The sequence below is a fragment of the Ochotona curzoniae genome, unplaced genomic scaffold (assembly GCF_017591425.1).
Source record: "Ochotona curzoniae isolate NIBS_2020 unplaced genomic scaffold, NIBS_Ocur_1.0 scaffold_3223, whole genome shotgun sequence".
In the NCBI taxonomy this organism is placed as follows: Eukaryota; Metazoa; Chordata; class Mammalia; order Lagomorpha; family Ochotonidae; genus Ochotona; species Ochotona curzoniae.
In genome coordinates, this window is record NW_024467108.1 from 829,636 (window position 1) to 851,972 (window position 22,337).

Sequence of the window (22,337 nt, forward strand, 5' to 3'; positions counted from 1 at the left end):
GAGTCCAGAGTTCCAGTTGGGGTGTCCCCCAAAAAACATTGCCTGGGGTGACCTCAGACTTTACTCTTATGTGCGCCAGTGCAGGGTCAGGTGTGATCTGTCATCTGCATTAGTCAATGCACATACCAGTGGAAGCAGCTGCCTGGTCAGTATCGCCCCATATCTCTTGTGATCTGATGGATGCTGCAACTCAGCCCAGCCAGCCCGCCACAGACTCAATCTTGAACCCATGTCAGTGGGTGCCACAGCTAAGCTGAGGAAACCCCCCCAAGTCCTGCTACCAGTCATGGCTTTTGCTCATGTCAGCCTCTAATGTGGCCCAGCCCACATCCCATCCAGCATTTGTGTACACACCCAGGTGCCACAGCTTAGCTCAGTCCTATCTACTCAAAGCCCTCATGTATGCCAAGAGGTTCCTCCACCTTGTCCAGCCCAGTCTACCCCTAGTGTTGGTTCTCATGTTCACCAGTGGCAGATACAGCCTAGCAGGGCTATGTCCATGATTCCCCTGCCAGGCATGCTCCCAGTCCTGGATCTTGTACCTGCCAGTGGATACTGTGGTCAAGCCTACCATGACTCAGACCCAGCTTTCTAGCGGGTTTTCTTTTCTTTCTTTCTTTTTTTAGTAGTATAGATATTTTTATATTATTATTATATTTTGACAATCTTTACATAGTTAATTGGGGTAAAAAGGCTCAAGGGCTTTAGGAAAGTGGGTAAGATTATTATTTCCATATTGTTTCCTTCATGTTTAAAGGGGGATATTGAGGGAGAAGGCCCACCCAATTTCCCACCCACCCCAGGTCCTGGATGTAGTGTATGCTCTGAGGTTCTTGCTCAAGTGGTTTTAATAGTTCAACAGTTATGAATAGCTGCCAATCTTGACACTCCAAGCACCATAAGGTCTTTGAAGAATCCACTGATTGACATAGTCCATCATAGAGTTTCCGTTTGCCTTGTATTTCGATGCCAACATATAGTTGAGGTGGTTGATTGACTTGTTCTGTCTTCTGTCTTTTCTTGGTTAAGGTTCTGAGTTCTGAGTCCGGCAGTTCAATTGGGGAGATCTCCAAAGAAACCCTGTCTGAGGTGGTCCCAGACCAGATTCCTGTATGTGCTAGCAAGTACAGAGCCTGGCACAGTCCATCACCCTGATCAGCTGGTGGTTGTGATTGCTGGATTGGTTCTGTTTTCAGCCCTGACTTCAGTGGAATCAATGGGTGTTGCAATCCAGCCTGGTTCTGCCCAGCACACACTCGGCCCTCGCATAAACCAGTGGGAGCTGCAGGCTAGTTGGAGCAACCCAAAGTAACCCCCACCAGGCTCGCCCCCTACCCTGGTTTGCCAGTATGTGTAGCAGACTAGTCCAGTCTGTTCCACACCCCATTCCACCCCAGCCCCCATCCTAGTTTTCGGGCCCTCCCGTGAAAGTGGTAACCCAAGAGGGAGGAGCCCACTATTTCCCTCCCAGGCCTCTCCCACTCCCAGATTATGCACTCTTCAGGTGATTCTGTGATTTGACTTGACAGAACTAGCCCCCAGTGCCAGCCTCTGCCAGCTGATGCTGTGGCTAAGCCCAAACAACCCTCACTCTAATTTTGTTTGCACCAGTAGGAACAATCAGCTCAGCGTGACTTTTCCGTGATCTAATCCACATGAGGCGTATAGGTATTGTAGCCCTGCTTAGTCTGATCTCTAGCAGGTTTTCTCATAGAGAGCGAGCTGTGTCTCAGCAGGAACACTCACAGAGCTCAGGGGTAAGGGATGCATTCAATGGCATGACGAACATTTAATGACTCAGACAAGTAATTAATTTGGGCTGGTGTCTCAGGGCTAGTTTTATATTTAGGTGACTTAGTGTCTTTGTATATTTTGTTTTCTTCATTCATAAAAACAATTAGCAGTAACGGACACCAAATTGTAACCTTGCCTTATCTCTAGCAGCTGCTCCATCCACACCTCACAGTGGACAGAGGAGGCTGTGTCAGGCAGATGTCCCTAACTAAGAAGACTGATGACATTAATCAGCACACCCTATCCTATCATCATAGCCACAAACATCTGCAGGCTGAACTGTCCCAGCTGTTTGATGACTCTCTAGCATGGTCCGTGCTCTTCAGGTTTCTATTTGAAATAACTGACCTTGATTCCTTTTCCAATATTGATATTTTATTTTGCTTACTAAGTATTCATATTATATTGGCAGTAAATGTCATTTTTAAAATAAAGTCTGATGCTTTGAAATTCTATGTGAAAATGAATTGTTAAATGATTGCTATTAAACTAGTGTGGACATGAGAACTGCAAAATATTGAAGGAGCAAAAATCATGCAATTCTAAAATTCAATTCTATGAACCTGTAGCACAACATGATTTTCTGGCCTGTATTAATATTACTGTCAATAATTTGTGTGAGTGATGCTATTGGTGTCCACAAGAAAGAAAGAAAGGGCAAGAGACAGAAAGGAAAGACGAAATGAAAAATTTTGAAAAAGGAAATGTTTTCTGAAATTAAATAAACGGTTAAAAATAACATAGTAATATAAACAAGTGCCTCCCCACAGTTTCAATTTTCCTTTCCCACGAATGGCTTAGATGTGATAATCCAGCCACTTAAACATGAAATTTCAGTCCCACTTTTCTAAGACGTTCACAACTTTGGTCACCCTGAGAGATCTCCTGGTCAACTATTTAATGTTTCAGAAGAGAGTTTAGACTGTCAGTCATGGGAATAATATGTAATACTGATTATTGCTGTCATTGCTTTTTAGTTCAATACAGGAAAGCCCTTGGTATTATACATTCTCTTGATAGCTCTTTTCTAGAAGCAGCTTGTAAATACTGTGCAAGCCACAAGATGGCAGGCATGATTTATGGAACCATTGACTCCATGGGGACACCTAGGGAGGGTCTTATGAAAATCTTTTAGCACAGGAAGTCAATCTATTATATAGAGTGAAAATTCTGAAAAACCGTTTTCCCTTTCTTACTCTTGTTGACAGTAATGCCAAGGGGGCCATCATCTTTAATGACTGTTGGTTTCATTGGGATCTTGGTCTCCAGCCACTGAAACCCAAGGTTGCAGATGGACAGACTGAGCACAGTATAGGATGGTGGAAATGTCATTGCCACTCACAGCACCTGCTGCCGGTAAGGCTTGAATATTTCCAGCACGTATGGCAGCCTAGCCCAGCCTGGCCTACCCCCAGACTGGCCCACGCTGCGTCCTAGCTCTTATGCTCACTAGTGGAAGTTGCAATCTAACGAGGGAATCCCCAGAGTTTCCCTAACAGACCCACTCCCAGTCCTGCACCTTGTGTGTGCCAGCATCTGCTGCAGCCCAGTCTGAAACGGTCTAACCCCAGTCTCAGCATTCACCAGCAGGTGCTACTGCTCAGCTCTGCCCGTCCTATCCCTGGTCCCAGTTTTTGCTAGTGGGTGCAGCAGCCTAGCCCAGCCTAGCCCACCCTCAGCCTGTATCTAAACTGGCAGGTGTTGTGGTCCAACCAAGCCTGGTTTGTATTCTGTCCTGGCCCTTGTTTGTGCCAGTGTGTGCTGTGGTCTGGCTTAGCCCAGCTTGCCCCCAAACTGGGATCACACAAATGTTAATGAATATTGCAGTGTAGCCTGTCCTGCCTCCAGTCCAAGCTCTTGTGCTAACCAACAAGAGCAGAGTCCTAATGGGGGCGGGGGGAGGTTCCCTAAATTCCTCTGCCAGGTCCATCCCAGCTCTGGAGCCTGTGTATGCAGGCAGATGTTTGTGGCCCAGACTGACATGGCCAGATCCCAGTCCCGACACTACTTGCAGGTATTGAGGCCTAACTCTACTGGCCTTCACTCATTCCAGCTGTCACTGATGGGTACTACATCCTAGCCCAGCCTGGTCCACCCCCAGACCCACGTTCATGTCAACTGGAAGGTGCCACAGCCTAGCAGATCCTAGAGCCTTGACTAAATTTTAACATTTTACTGTAAGAATACTTTGGTCTGCAAACCAAATCCATGTTAGTTAGCTTTATATGCTTATTTTCAGAAGGCCTATGCTGAAGCTTTGGCCTTTCTTTTTTCCTTTCTCTCTTTCTTTCTCTCTTTCTCTCTCTTCCTTTTTTCCTTCCTTTTTTCCTTCCTTTCTTCCTTCCTTCCTTCTTTCTTTCCTTCCTTCCTTCCTTCCTTCCTTCCTTCCTTCCTTCCTTCCTTCCTTCCTTCCTTCCTTCCTTCCTTCCTTCCTTCACAATCACAGCCTTAACACTCCATTAGGTAAGGAATTCAACAAACAAGAAGGAAATAAAACACTGTTCCACAACAGTATAGTCAAGTGCTGTAAGCAGCAATCAAATCTTGAATATTGTTAGTGTTTCTAAACATGGTATGCTTAAAAAGCTTGATGGAACCGCAAAATATTCTGTTAACTAAATCCTTTGCCATGTTGTGCCTTCCCTCATGGTGCTTGTGAGAAAATAATGCAAGTCTTTATGCTAAACTGTCTTTCCTACTGTTAACAAGTTTCTTACCTCCTAGGTCAGAGCTAAACAAGATCCCATTCTACCCCAAACGTCACAAATTGTTTCATTTTCACAAAATTTCATAAAATTTTGATGATGATGGAATTTTATAGTACTTACTACAGACTAGGAGCTCTTAAACACATTACATATATTAATGTATCTAATCTTTAAAAGACTCAATCATTTAAAGTTGAACAAAACACAGAAGCATGACAAGATGGGAGAGCTACACATTACAAAGCCAGTAAAGAGAAACTGAGAATCTCAACTGTTGCATACAATTTGTAAAAAATCACAATGGGACTTGATAAAGATGTACAGGGCAGACTGTATGTGGAATCTTGAGTTCACAGACTGCTGGTGCCAGAAACCAAGGTCAAACCCTTAGGGCAACGTCTACAAGTAGGCAACAGTCAAGGCATGTGGGTGAGGGTCTGCAGTTGGGTGGTGGTCCAAGGCCACAGACCTGTGTGCTTTCTTTAAGATATCCTTGAGATAGTCATGTACTGTCTTTTCTACTTGGGCCTCACTGCTGCTTCCTGATTATCAAGCATGGGTTGATTAACCTAATGTGACTATCAAAGTTTGTGCCATATCAAATCCTATAATTTCACTCTCTGAGTAGTTCAATAAAACACAGGTGAGGCAGTGAGCCTTCTAGGTCCTTCCTCAGAAAAGGCGGCTTCCTGCTTTTGTAAGTCTTTATCTTGAGTCTGTCTCATTTCTTTTTTCTCAATTGCATGTGGCTTCGCTCTCTAACCATGTTCATGCCATGGTGGTTGTAGCATAAATTTGGCTGACTTTACCACTAACACATGACTGGTATAAATAAATCTTAAATAATGGTTTTTCGAGACTAGGTAAGATGAAACTGGACTCTCTTTGCTTGTTGATAGCTAATTAGTTGGTTGAATATGTAATGAATCTTACTGGCAGAGGGAAAAAAAATAAAAGAAAAGCTATACTGAGTGAGTGAAGATTCCACAGGCACAGAGAACCCAGCAGAAACTGTGTTGTTTGTGGAGTATACAGTATTATTGGATGAACAATAGTTCCTCCATGATCAAATGAAACTTTAGGAGGGACTGAATCCTTGTTAACTTCTGAGTAAGCACAGGAAATGCTTAGTCTTGATGAGTATTTTGACAAGAGTTTATATAATGCATACAAGCATAATGTATAAGTAAAATTATATATATGTATATATAATGTATCTATATATAATTAGAAGCAGGTGTGATGTGGATATAGATGCTTGAAACACTGTGGGCTATGAACAACATAAGCATCACCTTTTTCACTAAAAATTATTTTTAATTGTGCAGTTTATGTGATAGCTCAGTACATTGAAAAGTGTGTAATGATCAAAGCAAGGTGTTTTTGAATGTATAAATTGTGCCACTGTCTCCATTTTGATGTAACAGCAGCTAGAAAAATCATTTTTTATTTCCATTTGAAGAAAACCATTGTTTAAAATGTTTCCATTGAAGCTAGTGTAATGACAGTAGGTTTAGTCTACTCCTGAGCACCGGCATCCTAAACGGGTGCGAATATGAGTCCCAGCAGTTCTGGTTCTGATCCAACTCCCTACTAATGGACGGGGGAAGCTCAAGAGGATGGCCCAAGTCCTTACGCCCCTTCATCTGGTGGGAGAACCGGAAGAAGCTGCTGGCTCTTGGGTTCAGACTGTCCCAGCTCCCGTCATTGCAGCCATCTGGGGATTGTGTGTGTCTCTATCCTTCTCTCTTTAACTATGCCTTTCAAATAAAAATAAATATTTTAAAAATAAACATACATATATAATGATTGTATTTGAATTACTAATAAAAGGCTAAAATTTAGTAGTGCCAAGTGACATTGTAAGGTTGTGTGTGTGAGTGGCCAAGCTTTATTTCTTTAAAACTGCATTGAGACTTGTGAAACTGTCTTCTGTTATATCCCTAGAGGCCATCATGCTATCACTGGTTACAGGTAGTGGTGACATTTACAAAATTTGGGAGGGAAATGAGTAAGAGTGCAGGACTTGTGTCCCAGAGATAAGGAACCCATCCTGGGAGGGGCTGAACGTCTCATGGCTCAGATAGCAACTTGCCTCAACCCTCCAGAGACTGAGTCATTACCAACGAAAAATTGCTATTTTGAATTTAAACTTTTGCCCTAGAGATCCGAGAACCTGGGGCATCACCCTGACTTCTTCTCTTTCTTGTATTATCTGCTTAAAGAGAAAATCTCTCCTTGGTTCCTCACTGACTCTCACTTTTGTCTATTTAATTGTTTCTCCTTTGTCTTTTACACTCTTTATTTTTCTTCTCTTCTATTCTTTTGTTCTTAACTCTCCATCTTCTTATCTTTCTTATTTTGCCCACTTGGTCTCCCTCCAGGTCACTTATTCCTTATCACAAGACTAGATGAGTATCAGCTTCAAGAACTCTTGCTCTGGTAATGAACTCACAAAAATGCAGGTGACCTGACTGCTCTATGGCACGATTGGCTGATCCTAATTGGCTCGACCAACTGACAATTGGCAGTGTTTCCTCTTGCTTGATCCTCAGTTCTGGTGATGAAACTGGAGGAGGCTCCCCTGTCAGCGTGTGTCCTGTCTCTGATCAGAACTAGACCTCTCAGACCTCGAAAGAGAGGCAGAAGGCTTCTCTGAATGTTGCAGTACATAAACTTTATCCTGTTTTGAAGCTAGATTACGTTGATCATTTATAATGAGATCAAATGGAAATGATGACTGGACTTTACACTCTGTCTTCAAATGATATCATATAAAGATTTAAAAACTGACAATGCTAGACATTTGGTGTCATGTTTAAGATGCTGCTTGGTGCATTCACACTGTACAGGGGAGTGCATAGTTTGAGATCCAGCCCTTCTACCTTCAATACAGCTTCCTGTGAAGGCACACAATGGGAGGCAGCGTACAATGGCTTCAGTAATAGAGGTGCTGCTGCCTGCATGGGAAATCCGGGTTGAGCTGTTGAAGGCATTTGGGAAGTGACCCAGTACATGGGTGATCTAACCACCTCCCTATTTCTCTGACTCCATATTTCAAATAAAATGAAGACAAAAATTTTAAGACAGCTAATGTGTAAAACATGTATAACTTCTGTTTTAAAGTTTTTGTTTGAGCGAGAGACAGAAAGAGAGCTTAGATCTGCTAGTTCACTCTCCAAATCCTGCAATGGTTGGACCAGGATAAGCTGAGGCTGAGAGCCAGAACTCAGTCCAGCTTCCTACATGGGTGTCAGGAAGCCAATTACTTAAGTCATCATTGCTGCCCCCCAGATTATGCATTGGAAAGAGGCTAAAGTGAAGAGCTGGTGGCTGAACTCAGGTATTCTGATAAGGGATGCAAATACTTTAATTAGTTTTTGACTTCTAGGTTTTCAAAATATCCATCCTATACAATTTAGATGGTATCAGGTTGCATTGGATGAAGTCGAGTGGCTTTTTATTGCAATGTTAAGTCTCATCAGTGCCTGAAAATGCCTGGAATGATAAGAGCATAGTAGTCAGAATCACAGATATAGCCCTATCAGACAATCAAGTGACAAGCACATCTCAATAATGTTTTTGTGTATGAATATTTTCACAAAGCAATCACTTTTACTCCTTGCACAGAAGCAAGAATAGTTGCTGGCTGGTAGGTCAGAACTGATTGGGCTGCTTTTTCCATTTCTGTCAAAGGGCTGGTCTCTAGTGTTTCGTGTACCATGTGCTAGTTTTTGTTCATTCTCTCATATTTGATTGCCTATTGTCATATGGGAATCTGTGGACCATTGCTCAGCCTTTGGTGGCATTGTATGCCCTATACACTGGATTGCCAGTGTTCAAGATAGATATCAATGGCATGCTAGCAATATTGCATCTCAGCCTCCAAACTTGACCTCCAGCCCCTCAAGTTCACTAGATGCTTACATGGACTTCTGATAAAATGAAGATATTATTGTAAGTACAATTATTAGGTTTGTACTGATTCCAGAATTTCTTGTCAAACCAGGATAGAACATCTATATAGCCTCCCTAATAAGCCACTGCTTGAATATAAGGTTACCATAAATACTATCATTCAGAAACAGTAAGATATACTGAAGGTCTCTTGTTTTCCTGACCCTGAGTGGGCTCCTATGGAAATGATGAAGAAGAATGGTTAAAAATAAGTAGGCAAATGAGCATGTTGGTAATTGTATCAGAGATTGATTAAAGCATGCAGCATTGGTCCTCACAGAGGCAGAACAAACTTTGCTTTGGTAGGATTCAGAAAAAGTAAGAACAGATTGCAAAAGTAAAATCAATAAAAAAACCCACAAAGTACAGAGACATACAAAACCATAATAACAACAGCAATATTAGAATATTTACAAAAATGAATTTTTATAACAATGGGTCTGGATTTCTTGTATTCCCAACTTGAGGTGTGTTAGTCCCCATGTTATGCTGACTGTTGGGGGTTTTATTGCAAAGAGGAAAGGCAGAAACTGAAGGCATAATTAATTCTTATCTAAGACATTGTATTGATATTTTACATATGCACCCTTTTATTTGGTTTTATTGCTAAAAACAAAAAGCAGAAAAACAGAGATATAGACAGAGCTCTTCCATTCTGGTTCATTTTCCGAATTCCTGGAAAAGCCATGGCTAGGCCAGATCTGGAATTCCATCTAGGTCTCTCATGTGTGGGAAAGTGATCCAGGCATTTGAGCCAATACGTGAATGCTCATTGTCAGGAAGTGAGATGGATACCAGAGCTGGGATTTGAACCCAGATATGCTCAGAAGAGGATATGGGTATATCAAATGGCAGCTTACCTGCTGCACCAAGCATTTATGCTTTGAAAATATCATCTTTACAAAAATCTGTTTTTTTCTTTTTAAAGAAATTCTTCACAGGTCAAAATACCAGCAAATGTCAAAGCTGGTCTTTTTGGGGACACACTCTGGAGATTCCAGACATTACAGCCTGCTGAGTAATGTCTGAGAGCCAAACCAGCAATAACAGATCTATTTCTGTGTTCACGCTAGGAGACTGAATATATGTTCATCACGTAAATAAAGTGTGAAAATGTAGGGCGCTGGGTGGTGATGCATAAATGTATAGCAAGAAGCTGAGTTGCAAAAACCATCAGCTATTTACTGGGATTATACATGCAATACTAAAACCTGAAGGAAAGAGCATGAATTGAAGATTTTTTTTTTCTCATGACCTGGAAAATTGCATTTACCAATAGGGAATGTCTGAGTCCTTGCCTTGATGAAAATCTGCTTTTCAAGAATAATAACTGGGGGTTTTTAAGAAGTGGTTTAAAATGGTGACCACTTGCTAGATTCACTCCACACCAATACCAGATCCACCGTCTCTGTGTGGATTTGAGATTTGCAAAATGTGTAGTGTAGTACCACTGCATGGAAGAGGTGAAGTAACCGCCTCTTCTCCTTCTTAGGCTTGCAAGGCTCCTGGACTGACTTCCGAAAACATGCTGTGATTTAAAGCAGAATAACTAAAGTCAAAGTTTACCTTTAACCCGAAACTGTTCTTCTTTTTTTCTTTGCCAATCTGTTTCTCTTGATAATTACTTGATAATTGCAATGCATCCTATCCTCCATCTGCTTTGGCTTCTTGGAAAATAAATACCTGGTGGAGTGTACAGGGGAAGAGGAACGTGGTTCACCAGCTAAAGAAAGCAACTTAGAAAAGTGTTTTAAAGCATAGTGGCCATCCTAAGATCCCTGACACACACCATGGATTATCAACGTTAGGTCTTCTCAGACTCATTTCTTTAATAGGAAGGGAGAAACTAGACTAATTTTTTAAAAACATTTTTGAACATCAACAAGAAGATGTGATTCAGAAGCCTAGTTCCAAGGAACTTTAGGAAGATTTAACAAGGACATATTCCAGAATCTGGAGGAGATTCTGGTTCCTACTTTATCTCTTAAAATATGCCAAAGTCCAAGTTACAAGGAGTGCTTGGTTTAGAACATGTTTCCCAGGGATCATGTTTGCCTTTGCACTCCTGCTTTCTTCCAACCTTAGGACTTTAATAGTTGCTCCCAAATCTCTTCCTGCATCATGGGTTGGAATTAGCATTATTACTAGCGAAATGATTATTTAAAAGTAGTGAAAAATGGCTATTTCCACCCCCACCCCCAGTTTGCAGAATTCCCAGGGATTTTTCTTGACACTGCTAGATATGTAATAAAGAGATCAGACAAAAGAATTACATGGGTCAATAAAAAAAAAATCCCCATTCTATCCACCTGGAACTATCCAGGAGATAGTTTAGTGAAGCCATTGTGAATTCAGAGCTTGGCTCTATTTCATAGGATTCAACTTCACAAAGGAAAACTATGGTTACAGTCTTTCATTCCCTTTGGGCTTTTCTTTTTTATTTTTCTGTCCTATCACTTCAATAAAATAAAGGATAGAAAAAGAAGAAGAAACTATCAGAGGTATCCATCCAATATATCCATTTACAGACTTCCTGAAAGATACTTGTATCCATGTGCCCATCATATCAGATTGTCATGACAGGCTTCAGGATCAAGGGACTCAGAGAGAGAAAGAGAGAGAGAGAGAGAGAGAGAGAGAGAGAGAGAGAGAGAGAGAGAGAGAGAAATATATATAAATATAGAGAGAGTTAAGGAAAATTTATAAGGTTTAGTCCCAAAAGAATGTAAAAGTAAAAATGAATCACTTATTTAAGGAGTTGCAATCTTGTATTTTTGACAGTATTAGATGAGAATACAATTTAAGTTTCCCATGTCTTAGAAAGCATTCCAGGGCACAATAAGCAGTGCAAATAGACATAAAAACTAACAAACACACAGAAAGATACAGACCATTTAAAATTTCATTCATCTATATTAAACAAAAGTTATATTTTAGTAAAAATAACCTAGATGGTAGATGCTGCAGCTTCCTGGGGAATAAGCATTATGTTACCCATGTATTTCTGGGGACACACAATAGAGACTATGAAAAGAGAAACACAAATTTTACATATAACAGGAACAAGAATAAATTATAGAAACCTAATCAAACAACTAAAAATGGAGCCAACAAACTCAAAATAGCACCACCACGCTCAATAAATAAACAGTATCTTGGGTTTATCAGAAAATTTATTAGCTTGGAAACTATTGGGAAGATGTTGCTTCATTTGGATTACTAATAAATCTCAGGAGTCTTGGAATATTCTCATATTTTGTGTAGCAAAGAAAAGGCTTGACAGTCATGTATCACATAAGAGCATGACAGCAGGATACAACTATTGAAAGGAAATGACTGCTCATTGGATGACCCATTGGGTAGTTACAGCCTTTTATTCTACGAATAAATCTCAAACGGACTCTCTTCCGTGCATAGACTGGAAACAGAAACAACTTCAAAAAATATTTGAAACAAGGAAAGAGCAGTTCCTTTTCTGATAACAAATACTACAACCTTCCTCTTCATTTTTACCTCACTCCTGTCCAGTTGTCCATAGAACATGATAGAGAGATTACAACAAATGGATAGTGTAGAAGTTGCCTAAGTAACAAAGGAATGGATGGGTTTCCATTGAAATGTCTTTCTCTAGTTGTTCTTGTCAAAATGTATCAGTTCAACCAGGTTCCTTGAGTTGTTCTCCAGAGAGCCAGGAGTCAGAGTCATGCTTTAGAACAAGGCAGAGAGAATAAGCGAAGTATCCCACTTTGGATTTGTTTGGTTTTAATGCTATAGATGATAGGGTTCATAAAAGGCGGGAAAAGGAAGTAAATATAGCTCATTGTAATGTGGACCACATGAGGAGCATGCTTTCCAAACCTATGAATAAATGTAAGCCCAACTACAGTGATGTAGAAGACCAGGATGCAACAGATATGGGAGACACATGTGTTGAGAGCTTTGGCCCTTTCTTCTCCAGAAGCAATGCCCATGACAGTCTTGAGAATCAAAATATAGGAGAAAAAAATGATGAGGAAATCCAATAAAACCATCGCAAACACAACCACGACTGGATAGAGACGATTAAAGGTGATATCAGCACAAGCTAGCTTGATGACATCTTGATGTAGACAGAAAGCGTGGGAGAGCACATGGGATCGACAATAGGGAAACCAGTGTAGACGAATGATTATTGGCATAATTGATAGGCCAGCCCTTGTTAATACTCCCACTCCAATCCTTACTACCCGTGTATTGGTTAGGATGGAAGTGTATCTTAAAGGGCTGCGAATAGCAATGAAACGGTCATAGGCCATTGCAAGCAAGACACCTGACTCTACAATAGAGAGTGTATGGATGAAGTAGGCTTGAGAGAAGCAGGGTCCACGGGCAATCTCCCTATGATTTAACCACAGAACACCCAGAACTGTTGGCATTGTAACCAAGGTCACTCCCAAGTCTGTAGCTGCCAACATAGCTAAGAAATAGTACATAGGTTCATGGAGAGTATAGTCATCCCTAATGAGAAAGAGAAGGGTGCCATTGCCAAGTAGTATGGAAATGTAGGCCATCACTAATGGGATAGAGATCCAGTGGTGTGCCTTCTCCATGCCTGGGAAGCCAGTGAGCAGGAATGGGGAGGCAGTGTTGTTCATTCTCATCACCAATATCACAAAGAAACAAATATTCCTTTAGGTAATGTTGTTAAGTTGTTTACCAGTCTGCAGTGACAGCAAGGATGATAATTTACTCATTTGTTTGTGACTTCTAAGTAAAGAACAGCATGTATAAGAAGCAATTTCTAGATAGTATTCCAAATTTACTATTCATATTATTACTGGAAAATACATTAGGGATACAATTATAATTCCAGAATAAAACTTGCTGATGCTTATGTAAATCATATAACTCAGAAAATGAAGAAAACACTAAAGAAGAAATGAGTAGATTTGAATAATGCTGTAATAGTTTGGGGATTTACAGAATATAGTTCATGCTGCTCTTCATCTTGACTGGTGGTGTTAAGGATGAATGTCAAAGTTCCCAGAGCATGCAAGACATAGTAGATTGTAGAAAACAGACTCTAAAGAGTGTTAGAAGAGCAGTTATGGCAAATTATCCTGCGAAACAAAAATCAATAAAAATAAGCATGCACAAAACTACAATAAAGTGGACTTAGCAGGACTGAGTTCCTGACCGATATTTGGTACATGTGGGTAATCTCTAGAGCAACTAGAGATAATGCAATGACATGAGTGATGTGTGTGTCTCCAAAATAAACATCTGTGTTGTCTATCACTGCAATACCATAGATATAGATGCACTGTTTAAAATTTTGAATTTTTTGTAGTATAGATACAGAAGTGAGCAATAAAATATGGATTTTAGGGTAACTTGTTGAGGGTGTTACATGACAGAACTTTAAAACAAGCTACAGTTGTATGTCACCCATTTGGAGAAGGAAAGACAGAAATTTGTTATTTAGGGGTGGTGCTGTGGTGTAGCAAGCTAAGCCTTTAGCTGCTGCACCAGCATTCAATATGGGTGTCATTTCAAGTTCCAGCAGCTCCAATTACAATTTGACTCTTTGATAACGTTCTGGGAAGATAGCAGAGGAGGAACCAAGTCCTTGGGCCTCTGCACTTATTTGGGAGACCAGGAAGAAGATCCTGGCTTTGAATCCGTCCTCCTCTGGCCATTGCAGCCTGATGGGGGAATAAACCAGGAAATGGAAGATCACTCTGTCTCTCCTTCTCTGTAATTCTTTCAAATAAAATAAATTATTTTTTAAAGAAGTTGGTTACTTAGGTAAACTTAAGGAGAACATTTCTTACAAGTGTGGAATCAAATGGCATTTAACCAAATCGGAAAGATTGTGTCATTCTTTAAAGTTCCAGGATGCATTCTGTTACTGGAAGTCAACATTTGGGAATGAATAAACTGTATATAGACGGCATCAACTAAGAAAATGGGACTACACTGCTATGCTTGATAAATTCTACAGATGTCACATGCTGTGCAAAGAATGTGTTTTTATAAATTTGTACATGATAAACAGGACCTCTTCTTATTCAAGAAAAATTCTTCCAAAATCACTAGATTTCATGGTCAAAATTTAAATTTCAGCTCTGTTATTACATCACTTAACAGTGAGATCTGGTTTCACCACATGTAATCAGTACTGGTGATTTCTGCTCTTCTCAGCTGTACTTTGATACAATGTGCAAAAATATGTGCTTTGATACAATGTGCAAAAATAGACTAAAGTTTTTGAAGGGGAAATTGTAAAGAGTGAATTACTCACTTTTGAGCTTTCTTTGTTGCTTGAAAGAGCCACTTTTTCTGGAGTGTCTGGTGGGTAGACATGATTATTCACTTGGAGATGCATCAATCAAGTGATCTCTTTTAGGAAGACTGGGAAGCAGGTATAAAATGATGGTGGAGTTTTAGAAGCTATGTTTAACAGGAGGTGGAAGTATTAGAATTCATTTGAGAGCAGATAGAGAATCACGCATTCTAGTGGTAAACGGAGAAAGAGGGCTTGGTGAGTAAAGGTGACACTCGGACTCAGATGAAGAAGAAATTGATCTTGAATCACTAAGACTGGGAGGTACAAGAGGAAAAGCAGCTTAGTCATCAATGAGTAAGAAAAGGAGGAAAAACAAATTTCCTCCTGTTAGTGAAAGTCTCCAAAAACACAGCTTATTCAGGATTAAAAAAATAGGAACAACAAAAGCTGTATGTAATTATTCAAGGTCTAGCTTTTTCCAAGTTTAATTTTGACTTAGCATATTAGTCACATGGTCAGGTAATGACTTTCTCCAAAAAGTGTTTGCATCTCTGAGAACTACAGTTATTCTTTCTCACAAACTTGTAAAAGAGTTTGTACTTGGAATCTTTCTAGTCTTCTAAGGAAACAAGACTATGTGGGAAGTTAGATTCAAAATTCAGACAGGAGGAGAAAAAGGAGTAGAAATATAGAATTTCTCTTATCCTCCCTCCTGTTTGTTTCCATACATACTCTTGTTTGCCTGTTTTGTTCTAAACACTTATTTTTGGCCTTATTTTATAAATCTAGGAAGGAAGCCCTTGAAGAAACCATATTTCAGAGAAGTCAAAATGTCTTCAGGACCCATGTCTGTTATCCACCTCTCCTGGCAAATAACATTAGCCTTGTTCTCTTGCTGAGAATCAGCTCCCTGGTGCCCATAAACAAAAACAAAATTAAAACAAAACAAACAAACGGAAAAACACATTGGTGGGAAGACTCATCAGATACCCTCACTGACCTGGATTTAGCTTCCTCCCATTCTTTAGTGCCATATCATGAATCCTGAATATTTATTCTTGTGAAGACTTTCATCACATCACTGTCTTTGTAGAATGTGTGCAAAGACCTGGCTGGGTGGAACATTTACTTTGCAAGTGCCTCCCTAGGGATCACCCTTAATTTAGGTCCCTCCCTTTTGCCTCCCTGTTTCTGTATTTTCCTTCCTTGTTTGTATACTCAGCCTTGGGATTGGAGGCTTTGTCAGGAGTCCTGGCATTAGCTTTTACTTGAAACCCATTGCAGGGAATGTGATTTTTATATGTCATAATAGTGAAGCAAAAGGAGACTCTGGAATCTGCAGTAGAACAGAGTCTTGGGGAAGCAAGAACTACAATCCATGTCCCTAAAACAGGAATGTGTGAATATGAGAGGGGAACAAGGCATCAGTTTCTGGGAAGTAAAGGAGTTTGCTGCATTCCACTTCTTTTCTCCAAGTCTTGATGTCTCACTGTATCCAAAGTGAACCCATTGCTCTCTCCTGGAGCTCAGGCACAGGAAAGGGAGCCACAGACATGAAGAAGTAACATACATTTCACAAAGGACCTGGAAATCAGAGTGTCAAAATTTGTCACTGTTTCCAGGGAAACAGATGTCTTAATACAGCAGTCAGTATACTGGACTGAGAGCACATCTCTGTTTCAACTAGAACCAGTTAATGAGAGCAGCTAGGTCAGAAAAACTGAGAATAGAATGAAAGAGACAAATCTTACATGTTAATTTTACATGTTGAAGCCTGGGTGCAGAGAAAATACTTCCATGGTTTAGGTACAAGGAGATGGTGACGTGGGGGACTTGATTATAATAAACCCAAGAAGAGTGGTCAGTGCAAGAAGGGAGGGACAGAATGCCAGCAGGATATAGTGTAACAGGTGAGGGCCCAGTGGAGCAGAAGACACTGGAGCTGACAGATCTGTGGGCACATGAGATTTTACAAAATTTGTGAAAATGTGCCTCATGAAAAAATTCAATGTGGCTTTAATAATTATTTAGCATTAAAAACTTATATTTTAGTTCCATGTAATGCTCAAAACTGTTATTTTATTATATATGTATATATATAATTTATATTATATTGTGATAGATATATATCACAGATCTTTAGATCTGTCATGTAATGTGCTTAGTGAAAATAAGCCAAAATTAACATATCATCTACCTTGAAGGTTCTGGGAAAAAAAAAAAAAACAACGCTTTGAAGTTCACTCAGCTTATTGGTAAAATTCAGCTCCTGTGGCTGTAAGTCCGGGTTCTCTGAAGTTTCCTTTTAAATTTTTGCTTCCAGACGATCAGCTGGGACTCTCTCTTCGCTCCTAGAAGCTGCCTGCATTCCTTTATGTGACTTCCCATATTTTAACCAGGCAACTATCTCTCAAATCTTTCTCAAATGTCAAATCTGTCCAGGTTCATAAAGAGTGTGGTCTACTTTGATAAGACGATGGTGCCAATGCCAAACAGTATGAAGTTCTAGATGACAAAGAAAGCTGATATCTAAGGGTGAGATGTCTTCATAGATCTATTGGTAGAAAAGTAGAGGAACTAATGTGAGACCACATGGCCGATCCCCGAGCAGAAACAAAACTCTCCCAGCATGCTCTCTTTAGTACAAAAATAATTTGCACCACGTTTGTAATTTTGAAAAGAGCATTTATTTATTTACTTATTTGAAAGGTAGAGTTACAGGGTAGAAGAGGTAAATAGAAAAAAAAAAAAACCCGTGAGAGAGAGAGAGTTTCCATCTGCTGGATCTCATTCCAGATGGTTGCAGAAGCAAGCCCTAGGCCAGGGGCTGAAGCCATGACCGAGGAGCTTCAGAAGTGATCCACATCGACCCGAGCTACCTGCACACATGTACCCCTTAATAAACAGCCTCAAGACAAACTAAATTTAGAGAAGCAGGATCAGACGTATGGCTGGTGTCCCCGTTGTCTCACTTCTGATCTAGAGCCCTGCTAATAACATGTGAAAATCTGCTGAAGATCACCCAGGTACTCGAGTCCCTGCCACCCATGCGGGTGACACGAATGAAGCACCTAGCTACAACCTCAGCTGACTCAGCACCAGCCATTGTGCCTAGTTGGGAAGTGAACCTGGAATTGGAAGATCTCTCTGTATCTCTCTCCACGTTCTGAACTCTGGCTTACAAACAAACAAACAAACAAACAAATCTTTAGAAAAGTTTCTCTTCCAGGAACTACTGCCCTTCTCATTATTCAGTTCTTAGCTTAATTTACACTTTGAGAAGTAGCAACAGGGAAGTCATGAAGCAACTATAGCAATTTATACACTTATGACAAATATGCTCTTTCTCGCATCCATTAGATTTTTAAGGTCTGTTTGTAAAAGGAAGATTTCTTCTATTATGAAACCTACCTGTGCTGATTTGCATTTAATGATACATGTACCCAATTATTCTAGTGGTTTTTTTAATCTTTGTCCTAAATGTTCTGATCAGTTTTTTCTTCAGATCCATAAGGGACTTCCAGACACTTCCTGCGGTAAGGAATAAACTAAGACCCTCAACACTTGAATTTTTTGCATTGGCTGTGTCCTGGTATTTTTATATCGTTGTGGTCCATACTGCCATGAGCTGGGTCTTCTCTTTTTCCTCCATCTATGGATCCCCCATCATTAAGACAAAGTAAGTTAGAGAAGTATAATTCACCTATTCTCTGGGCACAACAGGGATTGCTATTATTATAGGTTCTTGGTATCTTCATAATTTCCTGGTCCTTCAAATTGGAAGAGAGTTTAATTTTAGGACCAATTTTTTTTTTACAAGAGAGGTTAACTTTATAAAAATTAGTGCTGATGAAAATAACAGATTTATCTCACTGGACCTGTAATAAAATGGACAATATTCTCAGTATAAACAAAATGAGCTTTGTAAAAACCATTTAAGATGGAGATGGGCATGGTGGCACAGCGAATTTAGGCACCAGTTGAACCATCTGAATCCCATAATAGAATGCTGACATAAGCCCCCAGTACTCTCTACTTTCTGTTCAGCCTTCCTGTGATACGCATGGGAAGCAGAAGATGATTCAAGCACTTCTGTTTCTGCCACCTTACTGGGAGACACAGATTCCCGGCTGCTAGCTTTGACCTGGTCCAACAGTAATTGTTGATCTCTAAGGCATGAACCAGGGATTGGAAAATCTCTGTGTGTCTTTCCCTAGGTCTCTACTACTGTAACTTTCACATAAACAAGCAACTCCTTTAAAAATATGATATGTCCTTCACTTGCTTAACTTAATAAATTCACTTAGGTTTCAATGAATTAGAACTGATTTTTTTCAAGACTTATTTATTTGTCATGTAAAGACAGATTTACAGAGAGAAGGAGAGACAAAAATCTTCCATCCATTGATTCACTCCTCAAGTGGCTGGAACAGCTGGAGCTGAGCTGATCCAAAGCCAGGAGCCAGGAGTTTCTTTCGAGGCTCCCACATGGGCACAGGGTCCCAAGGTCTTGGGCCATTCTTGACAGTTTTCCCAGGCTACAAGCAGGGAGCTAGATGGAAAGTAGAGCAGCCAGAACACAAACTGTTGCCCATATGAATCCTGACACATGCAAGGCAAAGATTTAGCAACTAGCCAGTGCGCTGTACTCTAGAACCAATTTTTCTAAAGAAATGGTAAAGACAAACACACAATTGGAGTTCAAAAAGTCAAGGCCCAACAAAGGCATTTATGATCTCTGAAAGTAGCTGGTTTTCCTTTAATCTCAGAGAAATACAATGGATAGCACAGGCTAAGTTAACCAACTACTGATGTTGCTGCGGATACTGGGAATCAATATCAATGTCCTGGCATCCCCACACTTGTGTGTATTTAATTTTTCAGTTTTTCTCATCTGTTTTTGAGGAAACACTCAAAAATCCTAAGGATATTGCTCAAGTGGCAAACTCCTTCCAGAAAGAGGAGAGACAAGGATGAAGTGGTACTCTCTTGGGGATCTGAAAAGATGGCATACTCTGGGGAAATTCCTACATCTATTATAAATTCTCCAATCTTGCTCCTGTAATAGTCTCAGAGAACACAGTCTCTTGATTGGGCAGGATAATTTTCCTGTTCCAGTGCAAGATTGTGGCCTGAATGAATACCAGAAACAAAAGGAAGGAGTAATTCATCCGTCTTCTGATGTTTCATGCAGTCAAGTAAAGACTGGTTTCTCAGAAGCTTGCGTGGCAGAACATACTCCATCCATCCGGTGTTACCAACATCTGTAAGACAGATTTCTTCATTCTAACAAATGAGTCATAGCAGGTTTGGAGGTCTTCATGTTTGGTCATGGACAGGCTTTAGGAAAAATGAATCTTTTTAGATTAAATGTGGCATCATTTACTTTTCTTAGTTTATGGTATATAGCTATTGTAGAATTTTGTTTGCACTGATATTCAATTTTAAAACAACCAGGAAAACTTTTTAAGTAAAAATCTATGCCTCTATCATGATTTTGAAATCAAAATTTGAACCAGTTTAAACATAACAGAGAAGTCTGAAACAAAGCTCAGTCATCATCTAGCTTATCAAAATAATCATCTGCTTGTAGTAATTGCTGGGTCTTGTTAAAAAAAAAATTGCTTCCCAAATTTTTCAGTAACATAACAGTGAGGCACAATATTGCTTAAAAATATTATTTTCACTTGAAAATGTCATCGATTAGCCCTAATTTCCATAACTTAGGCATAGGTTCTCATACTTAGAGCAGCCTGATTCTCTTATTCTTCTGCATAAAATAGTTACAAATTCGTCATCCCTTGGTACCTATATTTGGTGGAGGCTGCCGCCATACACTCCCGCAAAGAAGTGAAAACTGAAAGTGCTAGACTCTGAGGCTTTTTTAGGGTCTATAAACCTGCTCTAGCCCTGGGGATACACTATGTGGTTCAATGTGAGTTCAGCACCCTTCCTGCTGACTGGCTTCCCAGGCCTGGAGGCCGCTCACCACTGGATCTCCATCCCTTTTTTCGCCATCTACATCTCCGTGCTCCTTGGCAACACTGTGCTCCTCTACATTATCAAGGATGACCACAGTCTCCATGAACCCATGTACTACTTCCTGGCCATGCTGGCTGCAACAGACCTCATGGTGACACTCACTACAATGCCCACTGTGATGGGTGTCTTGTGGCTGAATCACAGGGAGATTAGTCACGGGGCCTGCTTCTTGCAGGCCTACTTCATTCACTCTCTTTCCATTGTAGAATCTGGTGTCTTGCTTGCCATGGCCTATGATCGTTATATTGCCATTTGCACTCCTCTAAGGTACAACTCTATCCTTACTCACTTCCTGGTGATGAAGATAGGACTAGGGGTAATAATGAGGGGCTTTTTATCCCTTGTGCCCCCAATTATACCACTCTTTTGGTTTCCATACTGCCGTTCTCATGTTCTTTCCCATGCCTTTTGCCTCCACCAAGATGTCATGAAACTTGCCTGTGCTGATATTACATTTAATCGCATCTACCCAATTGTTCTGGTTGCTTTGACCTTCTTCCTGGATGTTTCTGTCATTGTCTTTTCCTATATCCTAATCCTTAAGACAGTTATGGGCATTGCCTCTGGAGAGGAGCGAGCCAAGGCCCTCAACACGTGTGTTTCCCATATTAGCTGTGTCCTGGTATTTTATATCACTGTCATTGGTCTGACTTTCATCCACAGGTTTGGGAAACGTGCACCTCATGTGGTCCACATCATCATGAGCTATGTCTACTTCCTCTTTCCTCCTTTCATGAACCCTATTATATACAGCATCAAAACCAAGCAGATTCAGAGGAGCATAATTAGCCTATTTTCTTGGTACAGTAGGGCTTGACGAATGCATAGTTACAGAATCTTGAACTTTTGAGTATTTCCTAATCTTTTGATGGTTGGAGTTTATTAATATTAGATAGATTTTCATTTTATGAGAAAAGTATAAACTAAGTTGAACTTGGGTGCAGTGAATCTCTATTCATGGATAGAATCAAGAACTATATACATATATGTATATAGAGAGAGTTATTTATTTCCTGTCTAACCTTCTACGTATCTATCTATGGAAGACAGAGAAAGCAAAACTTCTTTGAATTTCAAGGTAAATGAAATAGATAAATTTGGTAGTAAACCAAGAACATAGCACCCATTCAGATATGCTTTATCCAAATGAAAGTGCCATTCAGATTGACTCAAGTGGCCAATCTGGATCAATCACAGCCTACGTGAGAAAAAAAAAAAAGGTTGCAATTCCTGTTATTATAAAGAAGAGTGAAAGCATGTTATGTTGGAGGCTATAAAACTCCAATATGTCAGAAACAAATTTTTCAAGGCAGGCTTTTCTTTCCAAATGCTACAATGCCTTGTATGAAACATTGTAATAAATTCCCTCCAATTCATGAATTTTTTGTTCATTCACCTTATGAGCTAATTTGTTTCTGTCCAACCTGTGTGTTTTTCTAAATTGTAATTGAAAATATTTTTGTTATGTATGATCTTAGTGTATGTACTACTGAAGCGAGCATGTTATGTATAATCTTATGGATACAATATAATCAGGTAGTATAGTTTTGGTATGTTCATGCTGTTTT

At 40.0% G+C, this 22,337-nt stretch overlaps 3 protein-coding genes and 1 long non-coding RNA gene across 10 annotated transcripts in view; 2 read left to right on the top strand and 2 right to left on the bottom strand.

Moving 5' to 3' along the window:
* Positions 1-22,337, top strand: part of LOC121145374 (olfactory receptor 51I2-like) — a 98,327-nt gene that overhangs the window by 58,834 nt on the left and 17,156 nt on the right. For 5 of the 7 annotated variants that reach the window (XR_005881997.1, XR_005881998.1, XR_005882003.1 and 2 more), the window contains one exon: positions 2,459-2,470. The exons of the other annotated variants lie outside the window; for them this stretch is intronic. The gene's annotated coding sequence lies outside the window, so the exon portion shown is untranslated. Of the gene's footprint in view, positions 1-2,458; positions 2,471-22,337 lie in introns of those variants that run through there. 7 annotated transcript variants of the gene reach the window in all.
* Positions 12,161-13,102, bottom strand: LOC121145382 (olfactory receptor 51B6). The gene has a single exon (XM_040964182.1). It carries the CDS (start codon positions 13,097-13,099, stop codon positions 12,161-12,163), a length of 939 nt encoding a protein of 312 aa, XP_040820116.1. The 5' UTR covers positions 13,100-13,102.
* Positions 13,386-14,814, bottom strand: LOC121145385. Its single transcript, XR_005882012.1, has 2 exons — positions 14,743-14,814; positions 13,386-13,558 (listed from the first exon to the last, which is right to left on the bottom strand). It is a non-coding gene; the product is annotated as an uncharacterized LOC121145385 (long non-coding RNA).
* On the top strand, positions 20,651-21,586 carry LOC121145377 (olfactory receptor 51B2-like). The gene has a single exon (XM_040964176.1). The coding sequence runs from the start codon at positions 20,651-20,653 to the stop codon at positions 21,584-21,586; it is 936 nt and encodes a 311-aa protein (XP_040820110.1).

Bases quoted from the DNA above. Each gene is read 5' to 3' on its own strand.
- LOC121145377 (XM_040964176.1), top strand. From the start codon at position 20,651: ATGTGGTTCAATGTGAGTTCAGCACCCTTCCTGCTGACTGGCTTCCCA.
- LOC121145382 (XM_040964182.1), bottom strand. From the start codon at position 13,099: ATGAGAATGAACAACACTGCCTCCCCATTCCTGCTCACTGGCTTCCCA.